Source organism: Trachemys scripta, chromosome 2, assembly GCF_013100865.1.
Source record: "Trachemys scripta elegans isolate TJP31775 chromosome 2, CAS_Tse_1.0, whole genome shotgun sequence".
In the NCBI taxonomy this organism is placed as follows: domain Eukaryota; kingdom Metazoa; phylum Chordata; order Testudines; family Emydidae; genus Trachemys; species Trachemys scripta.
In genome coordinates, this window is record NC_048299.1 from 121,912,724 (window position 1) to 121,932,042 (window position 19,319).

A 19,319-nucleotide genomic window follows, 5' to 3' on the forward strand; every position below is an offset into this window, starting at 1 on the left:
GTAATATACCATCTTCTACCAAAGGGCAAGGGGCTGGTGCAATGCAGCCCTACGGCTGCCAGCCCCACGGCTATTAGTCATGCTACACCGTCTACCACCAAAAGGCAGTTAGCAGCTGCTGCTGTGTAGCAATGCAGTCCCACGTCTGCCAGCACCCAGATGACATATGGTGACGGTGAGCTGAGCGGGCTCCATGCTTGCCGTGGTATGGCGTCTGCACGGGTAACCCAGGAAAAAAGGCACGAATCTATTGTCTGCCGTTGCTGTGACGGAGGGGGAGGGGCCTGACGACATGTACCCAGAACCTCCCGCGACACTGTTTTGCATCATCCGGGCATTGGGATCTCAACCCAGAATTCCAAGGGGCGGTGGAGACTGCGGGAACTGTGGGATAGCTGTGGGATAGCTACCCACAGTGCAATGCTCCGGAAGTCGACACTAGCCTCGTACTGTGGACGCGGTCCGCCGACTAGAGCACTTAGAGCATTTTATGTGGGGACACACACAATCAGCTGTATACAACCGATTTCTATAAAACCGGCTTCTATAAATTCGAACTAATTTCGTAGTGTAGACATACCCTAATTCTGTAACAGATTTATTCCTTCATCAGGTACTGACTTGACATAGATTTTATAGAATATAATATCAACAGGGACACACACACTGGCCATTACTATGTATTCACTGATGAATAGCTGTATTTATTTTTCAGCCTTTGCCTTTCTTCCTCCCCAGCTGAAAGTGTCTCTCTTCCCTTTTCAGTCTTTGAAGGGGAAAGCGGTTGGATGGATCCAGCACCCAGCGATCACGTTTCTGATACCGATGGTTGTCTTGTCTCTGTGCACAGTCACAACCCCATGGGGCCACATTAGCCTGGGCGTTTGGGGGGAGCAGGTGGGCTGAGAAATCTGTAATGGGCTGAGAAACCTGATCATGTTGAGGGGATGAAAAGGCGAAGGTCCCCAACCAACTCCCCACCATTATTAAAGGAACATTTTAATTCTTCTCCAGCCAGTGGCTCCTGCCACCGTACGAGCAACAGCCTGGCCCCTCCCCAGTGTCCCGCCTCCTCCTCCGCCTGCAGAGCAACAGACTGAGCGGCCTCTGCAATGTCAGCTCCGCAGAAGCGGGGAACCTGCAGAGACAAGGCAGGGCGGGCGTAGTGCGGGGGCAGCTCCCCCCAAAGCGCTCCCTCCCCCTGTGCCAGGAGAAGGTAAACGGAGGGAAAGGGGAAGGACGGCTTGGGCTGCGATCGGAGATTCCCTACTCCCCTCACCCGCCTTCTCGCTGTATTACTCCGTCAGCCCAAACTAGCCCCGTCGGCACACGCAGCGCCCTGAGCCTGGCTGGAGCGGATTCCACAACAAAGAGCCGGGGCCAGGAGCTGCCCGGCTGCCGCAGCTGAGAGGGAAACGGGGAGGCAGAGGGGGATACTCAGGAGCCGAACGGATCCCGCCGTTCGCAGGGAGAAACCTGCAGCCGACAGAATCGAGAGCGACGTTCACGCACCAGCTGGAGGAGGAGGGAAATCTGGTACCTCAGCAGGTCCAAGGCTAGCGAGGGAAGGGAGGGGACGCGGGGAAGAAGCAGCGAAGGGTAAATCCCGCGGGCAGAGCTCGTGGCTCGATATTAACTGCAGGTTAGTCGGTAAGCAGCCGGCCATCTGCAGGAGAAGCACCTCTCCGGGTGTGTGTGTGGAGGGGGTGTCCCCCCTTTCGAGGGGGTTATGGCCATAGCAGTGGAGCTCTGGTGACTCCGGGAGCAGCTATAGTGCTGCAATGCTGCCAGCAGCAGCTCCGGTGAAAGGAGGCGTCTGAGTAGAAGCTGCATCGCCTCTCCCCATCGTCTCTCTGTCTCTCCCGCCCTCCCTGCTCCGGGCTCAGACGTTTCTGTCGCCCTCACTCACGCCGAGGAGCGCCCTGCTTTCTGCAGAGGGGGCTCGCCAGGCAGCGACTACAACAGAAACCGCCAAACACAACATGGCCACTCTGCTCCGGAAAATCGGGCTCATCCGGCTGCACAACAGGGACACGGAGGATCCCAAGCACCATCACCACCACCACCGCAGCAGCCAGCAGGGCTCCTCGCTCCGAGCCAAGGGCAGCCAGAAGAACTGCAGCAACAAGCAGCAGGGCAGCGCCGGCTGCAGCAGCAGCAGCAGCCCCAGCAAGGAGGGCAGCCCAGCGGGCAACAAGGCCAAGAAAGTGCTGGAGCTCTCCAAGCAGCCGCCGCAGCAGCCTGGCTCGGGGAGCCACAAGGAGAAGCCCCCGCACCACAGCGCCAGGGAGTCCGGCTCGGGTAAGGAGCCCAAGCCGCAGCTGCTGCCGGGGGGGAGCAGCAGCGGCCGGGCCAGCTCTGCCCAGCTGGTGCCACCCCCGTCGGGCTCTGCCCCGCTGGCGCCCCTGGGCAGGCAGCAGCACTGCACGCAGGTGCGGAGCCGGCGGCTGATGAAGGAGCTGCAGGACATCGCCCGGCTGAGCGACCGCTTCATCTCGGTGGAGCTGGTGGACGAGAGCCTGTTCGACTGGAACGTGAAGCTGCACCAGGTGGACAAGGACTCGGTGCTGTGGCAGGACATGAAGGAGACCAACACCGAGTTCATCCTGCTCAACCTCACCTTCCCCGACAACTTCCCCTTCTCGCCACCCTTCATGAGGGTGCTCAGCCCCCGCCTGGAGAATGGCTACGTGCTGGACGGCGGGGCCATCTGCATGGAGCTGCTCACCCCTCGTGGCTGGTCCAGCGCCTACACTGTGGAGGCGGTCATGAGGCAGTTCGCAGCCAGCCTGGTGAAGGGTCAGGTAAGGGGCTGGGGGACCCCGGGGTTCTGTGCGGTGTCAGCTGTTTCGTTATTTGCAGGGGTTTAAGCTCCCATTCCCGCACAGCCTGCTCCCTGGATCTGACCTCCTGGGCCAATGGCTCCCTGTATGACCTTGACCAGGTCAAGATACCAAGGCGAAGGGTCACCCGCTCTCCCTGTTCCTCAGTGAAATGGGGATAATAACACTTCCCTACTGCACAAGGGCGATAGCGTCAGTCATGTAGGTCAGGTGCTTGGAGAGCCTCTCGTTTCAGTTACATGCAATGGTAACAGCGGAGGGGGAGAGATCTGAAAGGAATGGCTTAATCCCCCCTTTTATATATTTTGTCCTGTAGCTGACATTATAATTTGCTAAATATATAAAGCTGCTGGAGGAGCCATCCCCAGTAGACAATCCCTTTTTATTGAGCAAATTATCTTCCAGATTTCAGGTGACATTTGTTCTATCTTGAATTAAAGCCTCCTTCCACTAGTCAACCTAGACTGGCTGGCCTCCTGCTTTAGACAAGTATCCCTGTGATACACTGCCTTGAACTGCTGCTTCCAGACTTTTATCTGGCTTCTTCCTGCCCTAGCAAGAATTGCACAGATAAAATACCAGATGGGATAGTGGGCAATTATTGGGACTCCCTCAGCACCTGGTTTTTGACAGCTCTAAACATAGGTTTGCCTCTTTGACATTAGTTACACTCAGGCTACAATTCTTGCCCAGTGCTGAGCTATCAACATTGCTGTGCAGCTTTAAAATCTTGTTGTCTAAAAAACTAATCAAGTAATTGTTTACTATACATTAGGTTCATAATGGCTAGCCCTGGAAAAGATCTTTTGAGTCCTCCAGCCAGAACAGAATATGTAGTTCCTCAACAGAGGATGTACTAGATATCAAATGATGTTTTGCTCTTAGCCAAGAAGAAATACTACTGTTGTATTCCTTTTTCTCTCTCTCCCTTAGAACACCATTGAAAATGAGATTTTCATGAAATATTTATAATGAATACATATTTTTTGTGAGATCTCTCGCCAGTCCTTCTTTATGTTCATTACAATGTGCAAGTTACCTGTGTCTATGTAAGGTGGTTTTCTGATCATTTAGTGTGTCCTTGAAATGCTGTCTTTCCACTTTGCCCACACACACAGGTCCATGTCCTCTAGCAATAGTAGACAATGCAAAATGTTCTTTCCGTTGAACAAAGGTAAATAAATTCACTGGATATCTTTAGGGTGGGTCATTTGTTTAATAAATAATTACATTATTGTTACAGATTTACTCACATTCACTAATGGGACTGCTTGTGTGAGTAACTGCTCATCAGTAGCTTCACAGACTGGCCCATAAAGGAGGTGTTTATTTAGATTACTTTACTTGAACCTTGTCTGACCCTTTTGGGAAAGACATTTCCACAGTCCTCACCTCCTCTTTCAGTCTGGCTCTAGGTATGCTACACATTTATTCAATTAGTTTGTACTGTATGCCTTGTTTCACTTGAAGATGTCAATTTCCATAGGTCACCTTGGAATTCAAAGAAACATCTACCCATAAAAAAGAGGCTTACTTAATTTATAATAGATCCATGGTATATTAAACCTCAGTAGTATCTGTTTTATGTCCCATTACTTGTTATTCACTCTTTTTACAGTGATCATCTTTTCTCATTGTGTTTGAATAAGGACTGAGAAGTATTATGTTAAAATCTTTCAAACCAGTTCTTAAACTATTGAAATATTTTTCTGTGGTTTGTTTCTACCCCTAAACTGAAAAGGGTCAAAGGAAGGTTTAATGGTATAATTTTGTTTTAAATGTTTTGTTTATTCATAACATGGCTCAATATGAAAAATTTTAAATAAAATACTTAGATTACTAATCAATTAAACATTAGTCTTGAACACACTGTAAAATTTCACAATCTTCTTCTTTTAATCACCAAAAGGATTTCTGAAATAAAATTCTGTTTTCTGGTTGCAAAGGAAGGATGGTTTCTTCAAAGCAAAGTTTTTCTTTTTTGTTGAAATAAATCTGTTCAAGCCAACATTTATTAGCCAGCAGTTTGATCTTAGGTATTTAATATGAAAAAGTCATGTATGTATATTGATGTGTATTTGTGAGATAAAGTAAAAATGCTCAATTAAAATTATTGCCAATAATTTAATAGGCAAGTAGCCATAAAAGGGAAATTTGAAAGTCATGCACTGTGCAATGCAAGTTAAAATATATATTAACAGTAATATAATATATACTTGTCAGTTGTAGCCTGATAATCTGTGATAGATTACTATCCTGTAATAGAATCCATGCACTGTGTAATGAGAGCCATGTTTTTTGTAATCAGACTCATGTTATATAATCTCGATTCCATTGCATAAGTGCAACAGCTGAAAGTGCAGACACTTTAGAATCCTAATTCCATTTTTATATTTTAAACATTATCTTCTCTTGACTATTAGTTTAATGGGAACATATATCTTAATGTCATAAGAATATAAATGTTGAAAATATATAACCACCGATCCTGCAAAAATGTACATGGTTAATTCTTATCATGCTGCAAGTATGAAGTAGTCACATTGACTTCAGTGAAACTAACTGCACAAATAAGGATGATTCGTGTCAGATTAATTAACTAATATCTGTACAATGGTTTAGCATATAAAACATTGTAAAAATGCTAAATATCATTATTATTTAAGTAAGGGTTTGAAAGAGTAGGCCCTTTCTGTAGACTAGAAATGACAGTGCAAGAGTAAATGGTAATTACTAGCATACAATTCCATTGAAGGATTATGAAGCTATCATAAAACATGCCAGAATAATGCAACATCAGAATTCCTCATTTGAATTCCAGCTTGGTAGTCACCACTAGCCTGGGTATTAACCCTTATATTGGGCGTTATCTTCAAAGGAATGCCATGCATGGAGCTCTTGTAGGATCTGGCCCAATATGAGCTCAATTCTGGTCCCACAGAATTCAGTGGCAGTCTTTGACTTTAATGGGAAGTGGATCTGACCCACAGAACAGTTAGAGGATCAGGATCAAAAGTAGCACTTCCATTGTTAAAAGAAGATTTAAGATAATATATATTAAACATTCTAACTATTAAGAATGTAGAGTATTTCACATGAAAGAATTCTAAATATATATGCCCCAGTCCTGTAAGCAATTAGGCAAGTATGTATCTTTAATAAGACTTCTTATATGAGCAAAATTACTCAAGTGTGTCAATGTACCATTTGAGATGTTTGCCTACTTTTTTCACTTTCACCAGTTTGAACAATATAACTAGGCTGGTTAGTTTCATTTTTTGTCTCTAGTCAAGGCCACTTTTTGATATTTATGTACAATAATGCTGTTCTGTGCTAGTTTCCAACACTAGAGGGAATGCTTACATTTTGTGTTGAAAATAAAAATGCCTTTCAATATATTTCTCATATTAGGGTTTTGTCAACAAAAACTAAGCAAGTGAACCCTAACCATTAAGCCAGACCTGTCATGCTTGATAGAGTCCAAATAACACTCATTCACCAATTCTAGGAGTTTATAACTTGCTCTAAAAATTTGCCATGGGTTAGAGTTTGCCATACAACATCTCACTGGGAAACATACTTTTGTTTATTTTTACTATCTTTGTGTAAGTTGTTCCAGCCATTTATACATTTTAGGAGTGCCAAAAACAAAAAGATTGTGTGTGTATAGGCCCTGATCCTGCACAGTGAGAATTTTTCCGTTAACTTCAGTGGGCACAGGCTCAAGCCCTTGCTTTCAAAGACTCTGGTCCTGCCTAAATGTAAGCACCTGAGTAGTCCCTTTGAAGGATAGGTGCCTTCAGTTCTAACACTGCTTTGGGATTTTGTTTTGTTTTTTGTTTTAATTTTGGGGGAAAAGATAAAAGATTTTGCAGGCCACAAAACTAAATAAATACATAAAATAAAACAAGACAAGTAATTATTTTACTTGACTAGTTAGGAAAAAGAAATAGACAAACTTTGTATAGGAGGTATAATCCGTATCTCAAAGAACACACATGTAAAAATAATTTACTGAGTCAACAAGATTACTACCGTTACCAAATAAAAAAGGTCATGATATTGATATTTATAAATCTATCTTTGAAAGCCTTTTTAGTTTGCATATTTAAGACATGGCTCTAAGTTCCATTTAGATTACTGCACATGTACTATAGAGTATTTAGATTATATAATGCTGATTGATATTTTATTATGCAAACTAATATTGACACAAGAGAAGAGTTATTAAAATGAATTGTGTCATTGAGCTAAAATTGATCAGAGTATCTCACACATTCGCAAGTAGGTCTTTGTTTATACAAAACATTTGTTGCAAATTAATATTAATAGCCTGATTGAATTTCTTTCATTGTGGAATTTACAGTTTTAGATTTATGGACTCCCAACTTTTTATATTGAGTGATAATAGCATATTTGATATGTAAAAGTAATAGGACCCAGTCTTTTCCCCATTGATGTCAATGGCAAAACTTCCATTAACTTCAGAAGGAGCAGAATTGAGCCCTTCCTTAACCACAATGGTGTGAGTTAATGGCATGAGACCAGTTCCATTGGTGTTGTACTTAAAGTACTGCACAGGATCTTTTCAGGGGGAATAAGACAAAACGCCACATTTATTAGTAATACATGTATTTATTAACACTGTATTATATGCATATAATATATTACACTTACACTCACACACACACACAAACACACTCCGTCTTGTTGTTACCAATTAGTTGCTCCCCTTAACTTCACTGGCCAGGTGAGTTAGATGAGGGAGGGGGTGGAGCTGGGCTTCTGCCGATCCGGATCGATGCTCCCATGTTGACAAGACGAGACCCGGGGTCCTCTGCAAGACACCTTACTTTTATAGCAGCTTTCCTCTTATGCAAATCTATACCAGATTCAAACTCTGTCTGTGCCTTTGTGCTGCTTTCTTCTGAGTGTTGTCCCAATGCTGCAAAGAAGGTGTTTCCAAAAGAAGGTGCTTGCTTCTAACCCCCGAGGCCGTCAGTATGTCTGCTGCTGTCTTTAATGAGCCCACTTGACACGTTTTATTGTCCTTGGGTCTGGCTTCCACCCCTCTCCAACAGTTGAGGCTGTCTGGAGGTGCTGCCTTCCATGCCTTGCTCATCCACACCTCATTCATTCAACAGGGCAATTGATTAAGGGGGGGGGGGGAAGAGCTCTTGTTCTACTGCTAGCAAAAAGAAATTTTTCTTCTATCTTATTCTATCCTTAGGGGCTATAATATTATACCAAGGGCAATGCAAAGTTTCTAAATGAGGCTTTGATACAAAGTCCCATGAAAACAGAGGTCACATGTGGGTAGACCCACCACAAGGTTATATGAAGAGGCACAATGTAAAGTTATATGAAAATTATCACAGATTTATCTACATTGGGAGTTGATGGTGCTTAGCACCTTGCAGGAGGTTCTCAATACCTCAAAGGGCTGGGCCCATATTTTCTGCCTTAACTCTGGATCTCTCTTTTAAAAAGATTATTGGGCCATGCACTGTACTTTAAGAAGGGTTGTTATTATTATTTATTTATTTATTTATTATTACTGTTATGTAATTGGTTCCTGCTGTACCCATTGCTGACAGTTTGGTGAGCAAAACTAATGACTTGTCTATACTTAAAACGTTGCAGTGGCTCCACTGTAGTGCTTCAGTGAAGATGTTACCTACATTGACAGAAGGGGTTTTCCCATTCGTACAGGTAATCCACTTCCCTGATAAGCAGTAGATACGTGAACAGGAGACTTCTCCCATCAACCTAGTGTTGTTGTCTACCATGGGGGGTTAGGTCAGTTTAACTGCAATGCTTGGGGTATGGATCACCCTGATTTCCTAGTGTAGACTAGGCGTAACTACCTGCACCAGAGTTCAAATCCTGACCCCACTGAAATAAATGACAAAACTCCTGTTGACTTTAGTGCGGCTGGGATTTCACCCAAAGAGTTAAGATAGCTTTAGAAGAATACATCTGAATATCATCATCTGACACTGCATCAGGTCCTGGACAGAATATTGTTTGTTGTCTTGGAGCACTCTTGACCCAGCAGAACCTTTTACATCTATGTGGCTAGCCTTAGGGAACTGCACATGTAACTTGTAGCAGATGAAGTGAAGTCCTTTATTTGGTCTTCAGAAATTTGTAAATCATTCTAGAATAGTAAGTATTGTCCTTACAATATTAAATACTATTATTCACTGAATAAAGAAAATGGGAGTAGTGCCAGTCATATAACTATAATAAAAAAACAGAGTCTGCTGTAGCTCACATTTATTTAATAATATGATGCATGACTGAGATCAGTGCATATCCCTTCAAAGTCTGATGCTATCTTGATACTTGCAAACAAGCATTCTTCAAAATTTATCCCAAAGCAGTTACTATTGCTATAAAAGTAATTGAACCATTTTATTGCAGTTTTGCAAACTGTGTAAACACTCTAGATGATAATCAGATAAAATAATGAACATCCCTAAGGCTCAACGAGAAAATTTTAAGTCCTTAAATCAACTAAACCAAAACACCTCCATTTTATATTCTGCAGGAAAAAATCATAACTTGTTTTCTTTAGTGAACTAATATAGTTTCAAGAGAATTTTTTTCCTATTTCCTATTTTTTGTTAAAAAAGTTCGGTTTGAACTGTCAAATGAAGCCATGCTGCTTCACAATATAATGCTTGAATCTGTTTTATTAAAATGATGAAAGAAGTATGGCTGTCAATGTGGAAATAAGAAATCACAAACCACTCATTTTATTTAAAAATTGTTGAAGTAGCAGGAAAGAATTACCTAATTGTTTCATAGAATATCAGGGTTAGAAGGGATCTCAGGAGATCATCTAGTCCAACTCCCTGCTCAAAGCAGAACTAATCCCCAGACAGACTTTTGCCCCAGATCCCTAAATGGCCCCCTCAAGGATTGAATTTACAACCCTGGGTTTAGTAGGCCAATACTCAAACCACTGAGCTGTCCCTCCCCCCTGGGGACCCTAGACTGGATTAGTAATACTGCTGGGCTGTCCTGCCTTTAGTCACTGTGTTTCATGTGTTCTCTATCTGGGAGAGGGGACAAAATAGTTTAAGATAATTACCAGCTAAATGATGACTCTGCAGGTTGTGGCATTTGTAAAGCTTCCCTGTTGTAAAGAATATATGCTGCTTGTTTTTGTATCAAGTAGGACAAGTATGAGAATGCAGACAGGACCTAATGTCCTAAAAATAGGAAAAAACTAGCTGGGAGTGTTCTCACATGTTTAAGTGTCTAGAGCTTGATTTAAGCAGATCAATCTAGGTTTGTTTTTTTTTAATATGTAACATTTTATAATTCAGGTTATAATGTAAAGTGTACATTCAAGCATCTTCAAAAATAATTTGTTTCAACTGTCTATGAAATGTATACTAGAGTGTATACTTTACAAATAGAATGTATACTATATAAATTAAAGTAATTAGTTACTAATTTATTTTTCCATTTTTAAAAGTGCACCCATCACAGTTGACTCTCCATATATGAAACTTAAAAACACTACAACATTAGTTAATAGCATTTTATTAAAATGAGATTCAGTCACAGAATCCATCTGTTAAACATAACCTAAATATCTCCCACCTTTACCCTCTGAAGCAAAAGCCTGAGCAAACAGATGGACTTTTTAATAGACTCCACCTCTTTCAGATATGAACGGTGGAAATGAATTCCAAATCCATGAGCTTTCACTAACCTCCAGACATTCATTCTAAGGATTGTTAGCATGGACCCATCAGCTAATTTCCACTACTGCAGTTATCCCTAGGAAGCTTGGTAGTCAGAGGCTTGGTGTACACTACAGAGTTAGGTCAATGTAAGGCAGTTTACATTGACCTAACTCTGTAAGTGTCTACACTACAGTGTTGCTCCCGCCAGTGTAAGTCGCCCACTACATAGACCTAATAAATCCACCTCCATGAGAGGCATAACGCTTAGGTCAATGTAGTTAGGGTGACGCAGTGTCTCTGTATGTAGACACTGCGTTACTTACATGGCCTGCTGGCTATCACAGCTTGGGTTGTCGGTGTATCACAGTGGTGAGGATGCACACCACCGCACAGGAGGCAAAATGTAGATATGAATCACCACAGTAATTACTGTGGAGGATGTACGTCAACTTAATTTAGGTTGACTTAATTTTGTAGTGTAGACAAGGCCTAAGATAACCAGAACCCAAGCCACACAGAGCTTTATACATTACATTTAGTATGTGATTGCTTTCTGTTAATTGGTTATGCCTCCTGGGCTTACCCCAGGTGAATGACTTCAGGCATGGGTGGTGAGGACAAGTGTTTAGAACCATGATGGAGAGCAACATTTAGTAGTATGCAAGCCTATAAGAAATGACAAAGGTAATGATCATTAAGTAGCAGGCATGTCACATGAAAGGATGTGAACTTTAAGCAGAAAAAATAAGGAATATTACTGAGGGCTTGTCCTTGCTACCAGGGTAAGTCGACCTAAGTTACACTACTCCAGCTATGTGAATAATGTAGCTGGAATTGATGTCACTTAGGTCGACTTACTGCAGTGTCTTTACTGTGCTGCATTGACAGGAGACATTCTCCAGTCCACTTCCCTTACTCTTCTCGGAGAGCTAGAGTACCGGGGTCGACCAGAGAGCACTCTGACATTGCTTTAACGGGTAGACCCGCTAAATCAACCCCTGCTGCATTGATTGCAGCAGCGTTGATCTCCCCGTAGTGAAGACAAGCCCTTAGATACATGAAGAAAATCAGGTATCTCATTAGCAATCTGAGAGCTATTTTAGACTATAATTTATGAAGCTCGGATTTTAAACTTCATCTTTTATTTGTACAATTGAGATGCTGGAAAGTGATATATGATCTGAAAAAACAACATCGTTCATGTGCATTGTGCTGCTGTCCTGACTGTAGAGTGTATTATTATGCAAATTTATTCTGTGGAGTGGGAGTGGAGACACAGGGATTCTAACTCACTGAGATAGGAAGATGTCTTAATTCTTTTAAACAGAAGGGAGAAAATAATCTTCACTTTATCACTTTATCCCTTCAAAGTATACATAGGGAAACAATTCTAAAGATTTTTAAAATATTCTAAAGTAGTACCATATTGTTAAAAATAATGATCAAATTAGTGAAATCATTAAAATTGAGAAAAATTACTGTTTTTAAAACGTACTTTCTTGGCACATAGAACTAATTCTCCCTTGCAATACTTGGCTGATACCCTGAATAGATGATTTCTTAAGAAACACCTGCTTTTATCACAGCTGATTAGATGCAATTTTGTATGAAGAGCCTGAATCACACAAGTAATCCCCATTTACTTTAGTGGGGCCGCTCACTTGAGTGAGTTGTGTAGGATTTGCCTTTTTTGTCAAATATTGTAAAGAATCACACTTCTGAAATAGGAGTCAAATCTTGAAGGCCTTACTCAGGGCCTAATAGTCCTCTCTTGCAGGAAAATATGTGGGAGGAGCCACAAGGTGCTATTCTGTAGAGCAGGGATAGTTTGGTCCTCCTGGACCAGGATATGAGGCTACCCTCCAACCCTGAAAATCCCCTAGGATTGGAACACATCCCAGGGGATCCACACAAGGACAGGGACTTCCATGTGGAAGCTCTGTTTCTGCAGTAGTTTTGGCCTTTGCACCATTAGAATCTTATTGCCAGGTCGTTTGGCCATGGCTGTCCCAGGGACACCCCTCAATTATATTAGTTTTCCAATAAGTGCTCCACCAGGCTGGGTGAAAGGATGCATCTCCCTCCCACCCCCCACCCCAAACCTGCCCATTCTCCCATACAGATCCCAATCAGCAGGATCTGGCAAAGGGGGAACACAGCCATTAGGCAGCCGAGTCCCCTTTACATGTGGAAAGGGGAGATCCAAACAGAGGGATCACAAAGGTACAGTTCTGACTCTGTTTTTACTTAAGCAAAACATCCATTAATTTTGGTGAATATTTTGCCTGAGTAAGAACCTAGTAAAGATTGAATGAAGATGTATAGTTTGGTCCAAAATATTTAATAAATGTAATGTATAAAGGATTGAACTGTCATGATTGTTTAATTGAATGCCAGGTTTTTGGTGAGCATTATGATACTGCACAGCCTGTGTCCTCTTGGGTCTGGCCTGACACAGGTTTAAGTGGTACTTAAAGTATGTGAGTAAGATAATTGCACTCCGTGGGCTCATTACTACAAGGTGTCAAACACTTCTGTGCTGTTTTGAGCATCCTCAACTCTCACTGAAGTTTGTGGGAGCTGTGAGCACTCGGCATCTTTCAGGATTGAGCCCCACAGTAGTATCAAAGTAAACAGGCCTGGCTCAGAAAGCAGGGAAATCTGTACCCTGTTCAGGCTTGCTTACCAGGTATCCACCCTTCTGTCATTACTACCATGACAACAGCATGAAAAAAGGGCACATTCTGAGAGGAGAGGGTGCATCTTGGTGGAAATGAATTTGCACCATACTGCAGCATGCACAAAAAGCACCCATATTTTAGATAGCAAAATTACTACAGTTCCAGAGTAGGATCGAGATCTCTATACAGTTTATGCCACTCCAGATAACAGCCAAGCAGTGGGGAAGAGCACACACAAACAAATTGCACACACATACATGCATATATGCCTGCTGTCAAGGCTCCTTCCCCACTCTGAACTTTAGGGTACAGATGTGGGGGCCTGCATGAAAACTTCTAAGCTTAACTACCAGCTTAGATCTGGTCCGCTGCCACCATTCTCAATGTGCTAATTCCCTTCCCTGGGTAGCCTTGAGAGACTCTTCACCAATTCCCTGGTGAATACAGATCCAAACCCCTTGGATCTTAAAACAAGGAAAATCAATCAGATTCTTAAAAAGAAGGCTTTTAATTAAAGAAAAAGGTAAAAATCATCTCTGTAAAATCAGGATGGAAAATAACTTTACAGGGTAATCAAACTTAAAGAGCCCAGAGGACCCCCCTCTAGCCTTAGGTTCAAAGTTACAGCAAACAGAGGTAAACACCCTAGTAAAAGGTACATTTACAAGTTGAGAAAACAAAGATAAAACTAACACGCCTTGCCTGGCTGTTTACTTACAAGTTTGAAATATGAGAGACTTGTTCAGAAAGATTTGGAGAACCTGGATTGATGTCTGGTCCCTCTTAGTCCCAAGAGCGAACTCTCCCCAAAAACAAAGAGCACAAACAAAAGCCTTCCCCCAACCAAGATTTGAAAATATCTTGTCCCCTTATTGGTCCTTTGGGTCAGGTGTCAGCCAGGTTACCTGAGCTTCTTAACCCTTTACTGGTAAAAGGATTTTAGAGTCTCTGGCCAGGAGGGATTTTATAGTATTGTACACAGGAGGGCTGTTACCCTTCCCTTTATAGTTATGACACCTGCCCTCAGAAACCTTTGCACTATCTGCCCATCTTTTCTCTCTGCTTTGAGGATTTTGTGGTGTTTATTATAGAGTTAAGCTACTTTGACCAAGGATTCCAGTTCTATACATGTTCTCAAATATCCATGGAACCTGTACAACCAGTTGCTGATGGAATAGTAGACCGGTGACCATCTGCAAATCTAAAGTCTAGCAGTGGGTGTGAGGGAGGGAGAGTGAGCATCTCTCCTATTTTACAAGACCACTTAAAGCCTGCACCTTTTTCATAGTCAGTTTTCATTAGCCTAGTAAGTGGAGTAGAGATGTTATATTGATATTATATTATGTATGTCCCAGCTATATTAGAGTGCAGTGTGATCAACCTAGTTTGTGGCCATTAAAATCAAAGGTTTGAATAGCCACAGAGAAGAAAATGATATTCATCTAATCAAACAACTACTTTATGACATTTGTAGAACCATTATATTTAAGATGTATGCATTTTGTAAGTAGATAGGAGAGAAGGATATTTTTGTGGTTAAGACACTAGCCTGGGATCAGATGATCTAGTTTCAGTTCCGAGCTTTGCCACAGATTTTCTGTGTGACCTTTGCCAAGTCAGTTATCCTCTGTGTCTCAGTTTGCCATCTGTAAATTGAGGATTGTATTTCCTTCCTCTGAGGGGAGTTGTGAAGTTAAGTCCATTAATGTTTGTTAGGTGCTCAAATACTATGGAAATGGGGACTGTCTACATAACTGTATAGGTAGATAGATATATATGTATTTTTTATTTTCAAAGTCAATTTTTGAGCAGCTGGATATACTCTTATGCATACAGCAAAGAAAAGGCAAGGAGAAAGAGGAAGCACATTAGTCTATGGTCCTGATCCTGTCATCCATACATAAGAAAATATTTTATTGTCATCGGTGGGAGATTTTCCTGCACAAGTCCTGCAAGATCAAGCCCCAAAATCTTAATCCCACAGGCTGTAAACCCCTGACAAGAAATAAATGTAATATACAAAAATAAACTGCTGAAAAGATTAATCTATTTTAACCTTGTGCAATGTGACATCCTGAGTCTTCTGATGGAAGATGTTTTCTATTTCACTTTGCTGATATCACCATTGCAGCCAGTGAGGAACAAAATACTTTTGAGGAAACCTATTGGTGGTTATATTTTTGAATTAGATTATACTGGACACATTTCATTTGTAATTGCTATATTTAATACAATTATATAAACTGTGCTTAATTTAGTGCTTGTGAAAGTGAAGGACTAGTAGCACTGGCCTTGAGCAAAACATAGCGCAGGAAAGTGATATGCAAACTTCCCAACAATCAGCTCTGCTGAGCAGGGGCGGCTCTATGTCTTTTGCTGCCCCAAGCACGGCAGTCAGGCAGCCTTCGGCGGCATGCCTGCGGGAGGTCTGCCGGTCCCACGCCTTCGGCGTACCCGCCGCCGAATTGCCGCCAAAGCCGTGGGACTGGTGGACCTCCCGCAGGCATGCCGCCAAAGGCTGCCTGACTGCCGCCCTCACAGAGACCACTTGGTGCGCTGGTGCCTGGAGCCGCCCCTGCTGCCGAGGTATCTCCAATGCCAACCTGCACATGGAACAGTACTGCTGTTTCTGTCAGGGGACTCTCTTTCTTTGTTTACAAAGATTATTTATTAAAGTTTTAAAGTGATTATGTATGGAACAAAGATTTTCCATAAGAGGAAATGTGAGTGGGTGCCTGGGATGGGCCACACTGAGAATGCCACACTCTAAGCAGACTGCAAGAAACAGGGCAGACAATCTCCAAAAACTGGTGATTTATTCTATAATTAGATTCACTAAACCAGTAACAAAGGAGCAGCACCATCACACTGGTTAACCAGAAGCCAAACACAATCCCCTTTAGGCATTCCAGCCCTTGACTCCCATCGAGACAAACAGGTCTAATATAGTGAGAGGTTATTGAAACCCAGTTCTCCATATATGAGGATCTACCAATCTGACACCCCCAGGTCAATATGTATCTCAGATCTTACCCAACTATCAGACTGTCAGCCAATCCTTAGTAAACTAAAGATTTTATTAAGAAAAGAAGAAAGTTACTGAATGGTTAAGGAATCAGATATATACAAGTGATTTTCAGTGTTCATAGATCAGGATCATAGCAGTGATGGAATAGACTGCTGGCTGCAAAAGTCCCTCTGGTAGCTTCCAAAAGATTGGAAGATTCTCAGTCCATTGTTCAAAATACTCCTTTTAGTTGTAAATCCACAGTCCAAACAATTGGAGCAGGAATGAGGCATAATGGAGATGTCTCAAGTGTCTTTTATATCCTCTGCTATGTGCATGGAAATTTACTGTCCAAACAAAGCCCACAGCCCCTGTGTATGGAAAGTCACTGACAAAGATGGAGTCTGAGGTTACATGTCCATATCACATTCGTTTACATGTTTTGCTGAATCACAGGGGGTGGCCATGGGTTCCTTGCTGTCTGAGGCATCCTCACAAAGAGCTATCTGGAGAGCTGATTTTTCTTACTGCCTATCAAGCTTGAATAGTTCATTCACAATGGGTTGGTGAGACTGGATGTAAACTACTTTGTGGGTCTCCCCCAAGATCAATCACATCTAAGATACAAATACATAGCCAATATTCATAATTTCACATACAGTTATGATAAATGGATTTAACAAGGATAATAATACTTGACAGACAGTATCTTTTCCCTTGACACCTTAGATGATAAGATTTGTATAACAGTGGTAGCAACAATGACACAAATGGTCATCTTCAATCATACAGTGTCAAAGGAAGGAAAATAATTCATGTCAAATACTGATATTAGAAATATTGTAGTTTTAGAAAACTGAACAAATGTGATATATACTATAGGTTATATGACCAGTGATTACTATCATATCCTGGGAATAATTTTAGAGTAATTTTTCCACTGGCAGTTATACATGAGAATGTTGAGACCCTATTTTTCATAAAACATCTGCGGCATTTAGCATTTCAACAATCCTTCAATTATTGCTTTCCCCAAATCTGCCATTGAAATCAGTGAGGAATGCAGGATTGAGCCCATAGGTTCTGCACCCTGCTAACGCAAATATTAGTCCTGCAATATCTTAGTATTACAATATCCTGCAATATCTTAGTAATGTAGAAGTCAATAGGATAGTCACCCTGATGACCTTCAACTATACTGAAACCCAGCTAGGTAATGCCATTAGCCTTGTACTAGTGGAGGGGGTGGCATAGAATGAGGTTCAGCATTCTATAGCTTTCAGAAAGGGATTAGGAGAAATTAGGAGCTCCTGAACCACATTCAGCTTTTATTGTTCTGAAGTTAAGCAGGTCTTCACAGCTATTTATATTAAGAGCTACTGCATATTATATACTACTGACTGTTAACAATTGTCCTATTGGAACCCTGTGTTTAAACGGGGGTAGGCAAAGAACATTCACCTCCCCAAAAGGAATAATTCAAGGGAAATGCCACAATCTGAAATTTATTGAGTTTCTATTTGCTTCCATGGGCTATTCCCATATAGGGGAGAATGGAGCCAAAGAGGCATAGAAAAGTTACTGCTGAAATTATAGATCTGCAAATAACTATTCTTAATAATATTGCTCAATATTTGCTTGTGCTGCAGCTATTCACTTACAATATTTATACATCAGATTTGTGATACTATTAACCATATCTCATAAGCAGATACTTTAAAGTAGATTTAAAAGCCTGCAATTGGGAGGAGGGAAACATTTGCGTACTAAAATGTGACATGAAAAATTGTGCTATGGCACATTGCAATTAGTTATTGCAATGATGCCATGGTCCCAAATCCAGCAGAGCACTTAAGCAAACTTTTAACTTCAGATATATAAGTATTTCTTTGACGTTAATGGGAATATTTTACATGCTATAAGGTAAGCACATGTTTAAATGTTCTGCTGGATCAAGGTCATGGTGAACATTTCCTACAAAGACATAGAAATTTTATACCTTCATTTAATTTACCATTATTATTTAGAAAAGCCTGGGTTTCCAAGACATTTGTTCAATGCCTTCTAGCTGTACATTCGTCAGTGTGACTATTTATGAGCTAGATCATCATTTTGTTGTCTTTCCCAGTGTAAGGGGCCACACATTATTGTAGTGTCCAAGGAATAGACCAGAAGGGAGATTGTGACGCTGAGAGTCACAATGGCCTGAATGCACAAAAGGAGTCACCACCTAACTTTTAGGTCTCTAGAAAAATCACTGTGATTCACAAAGTGTGAGTTAGATGCTTAGACTCCTATATACTGAATGGGGAGAGAGAGGCACCTCAGAATGCGATTCCCAAAAGCCAGAACACTAGGCAGGTAGCCACCTAAGGATATGTCTATACTACCCGCCGGATCGGTGGGCAGCGATTGATCCAGCAGGAGTCAATTTATCATGTCTGATAAATCGACCCACGAACTCTCTCCCGTCGACTCCAGTACTCCACCAGAGCGAGAGGCGCAGGCGGAGTCAACGGGGGAGCATCAGCAGTCGACTCACCGCAGTGAAGACGCCGTGGTGAGTAGATCTAAGTATGTCGACTTCAGCTACGTTATTCACGTAGCTGAAGTTGCGTAACTTAGATCGATCCCCCCCGCCGCCGCCCCATGTAGACCAGGCCTAAGATAGCCAATAGGAGATGCTGATTAGTGTGGTGTGTGTTAAGCCCTGTCACTGTCGCAGAGATAAGTGCTTAAGTCTGGGCTCTGCAGGGAGGCACCTATCACTGCCTGGGATTCCACATTCAAAACTCTGATTCATTTCAATACAAGGAAATCAGGATTGAGATTTTGGTATCAAATCCTATTACAGGCTGCAATAACCTACATTAAAATGGAAACAAAAGCAATCCTTATAAGATAAAATTTCATGCCTTTTTTCTTAAAAGTTTATTCCAGTTGTTTGACAGAGAAACTGAGTAGGCCATCACGTTTACTTTGGTTGTCACTGCTACTATTACAGTTTTTAATGAGAGGATTTGGTTACGCAATTGTAGAATTCTGGAAGACGATCTGATGCTCCATTATTACTCTAGCTGAATTT

General features: G+C 41.9%; 1 protein-coding gene across 1 annotated transcript in view; it reads left to right on the forward strand.

Moving 5' to 3' along the window:
* Positions 1 to 1,069: 1,069 nt before the first annotated feature.
* UBE2QL1 (ubiquitin conjugating enzyme E2 Q family like 1) overlaps positions 1,070 to 19,319 on the forward strand; it is a 33,807-nt gene continuing 15,557 nt past the window's right edge. The window contains exon 1 of the mRNA XM_034761503.1: positions 1,070 to 2,804. Within this exon, the coding sequence (XP_034617394.1) occupies positions 1,983 to 2,804 (822 nt within the window). The 5' untranslated portion in view covers positions 1,070 to 1,982. The remainder of the gene's footprint in view (positions 2,805 to 19,319) is intronic.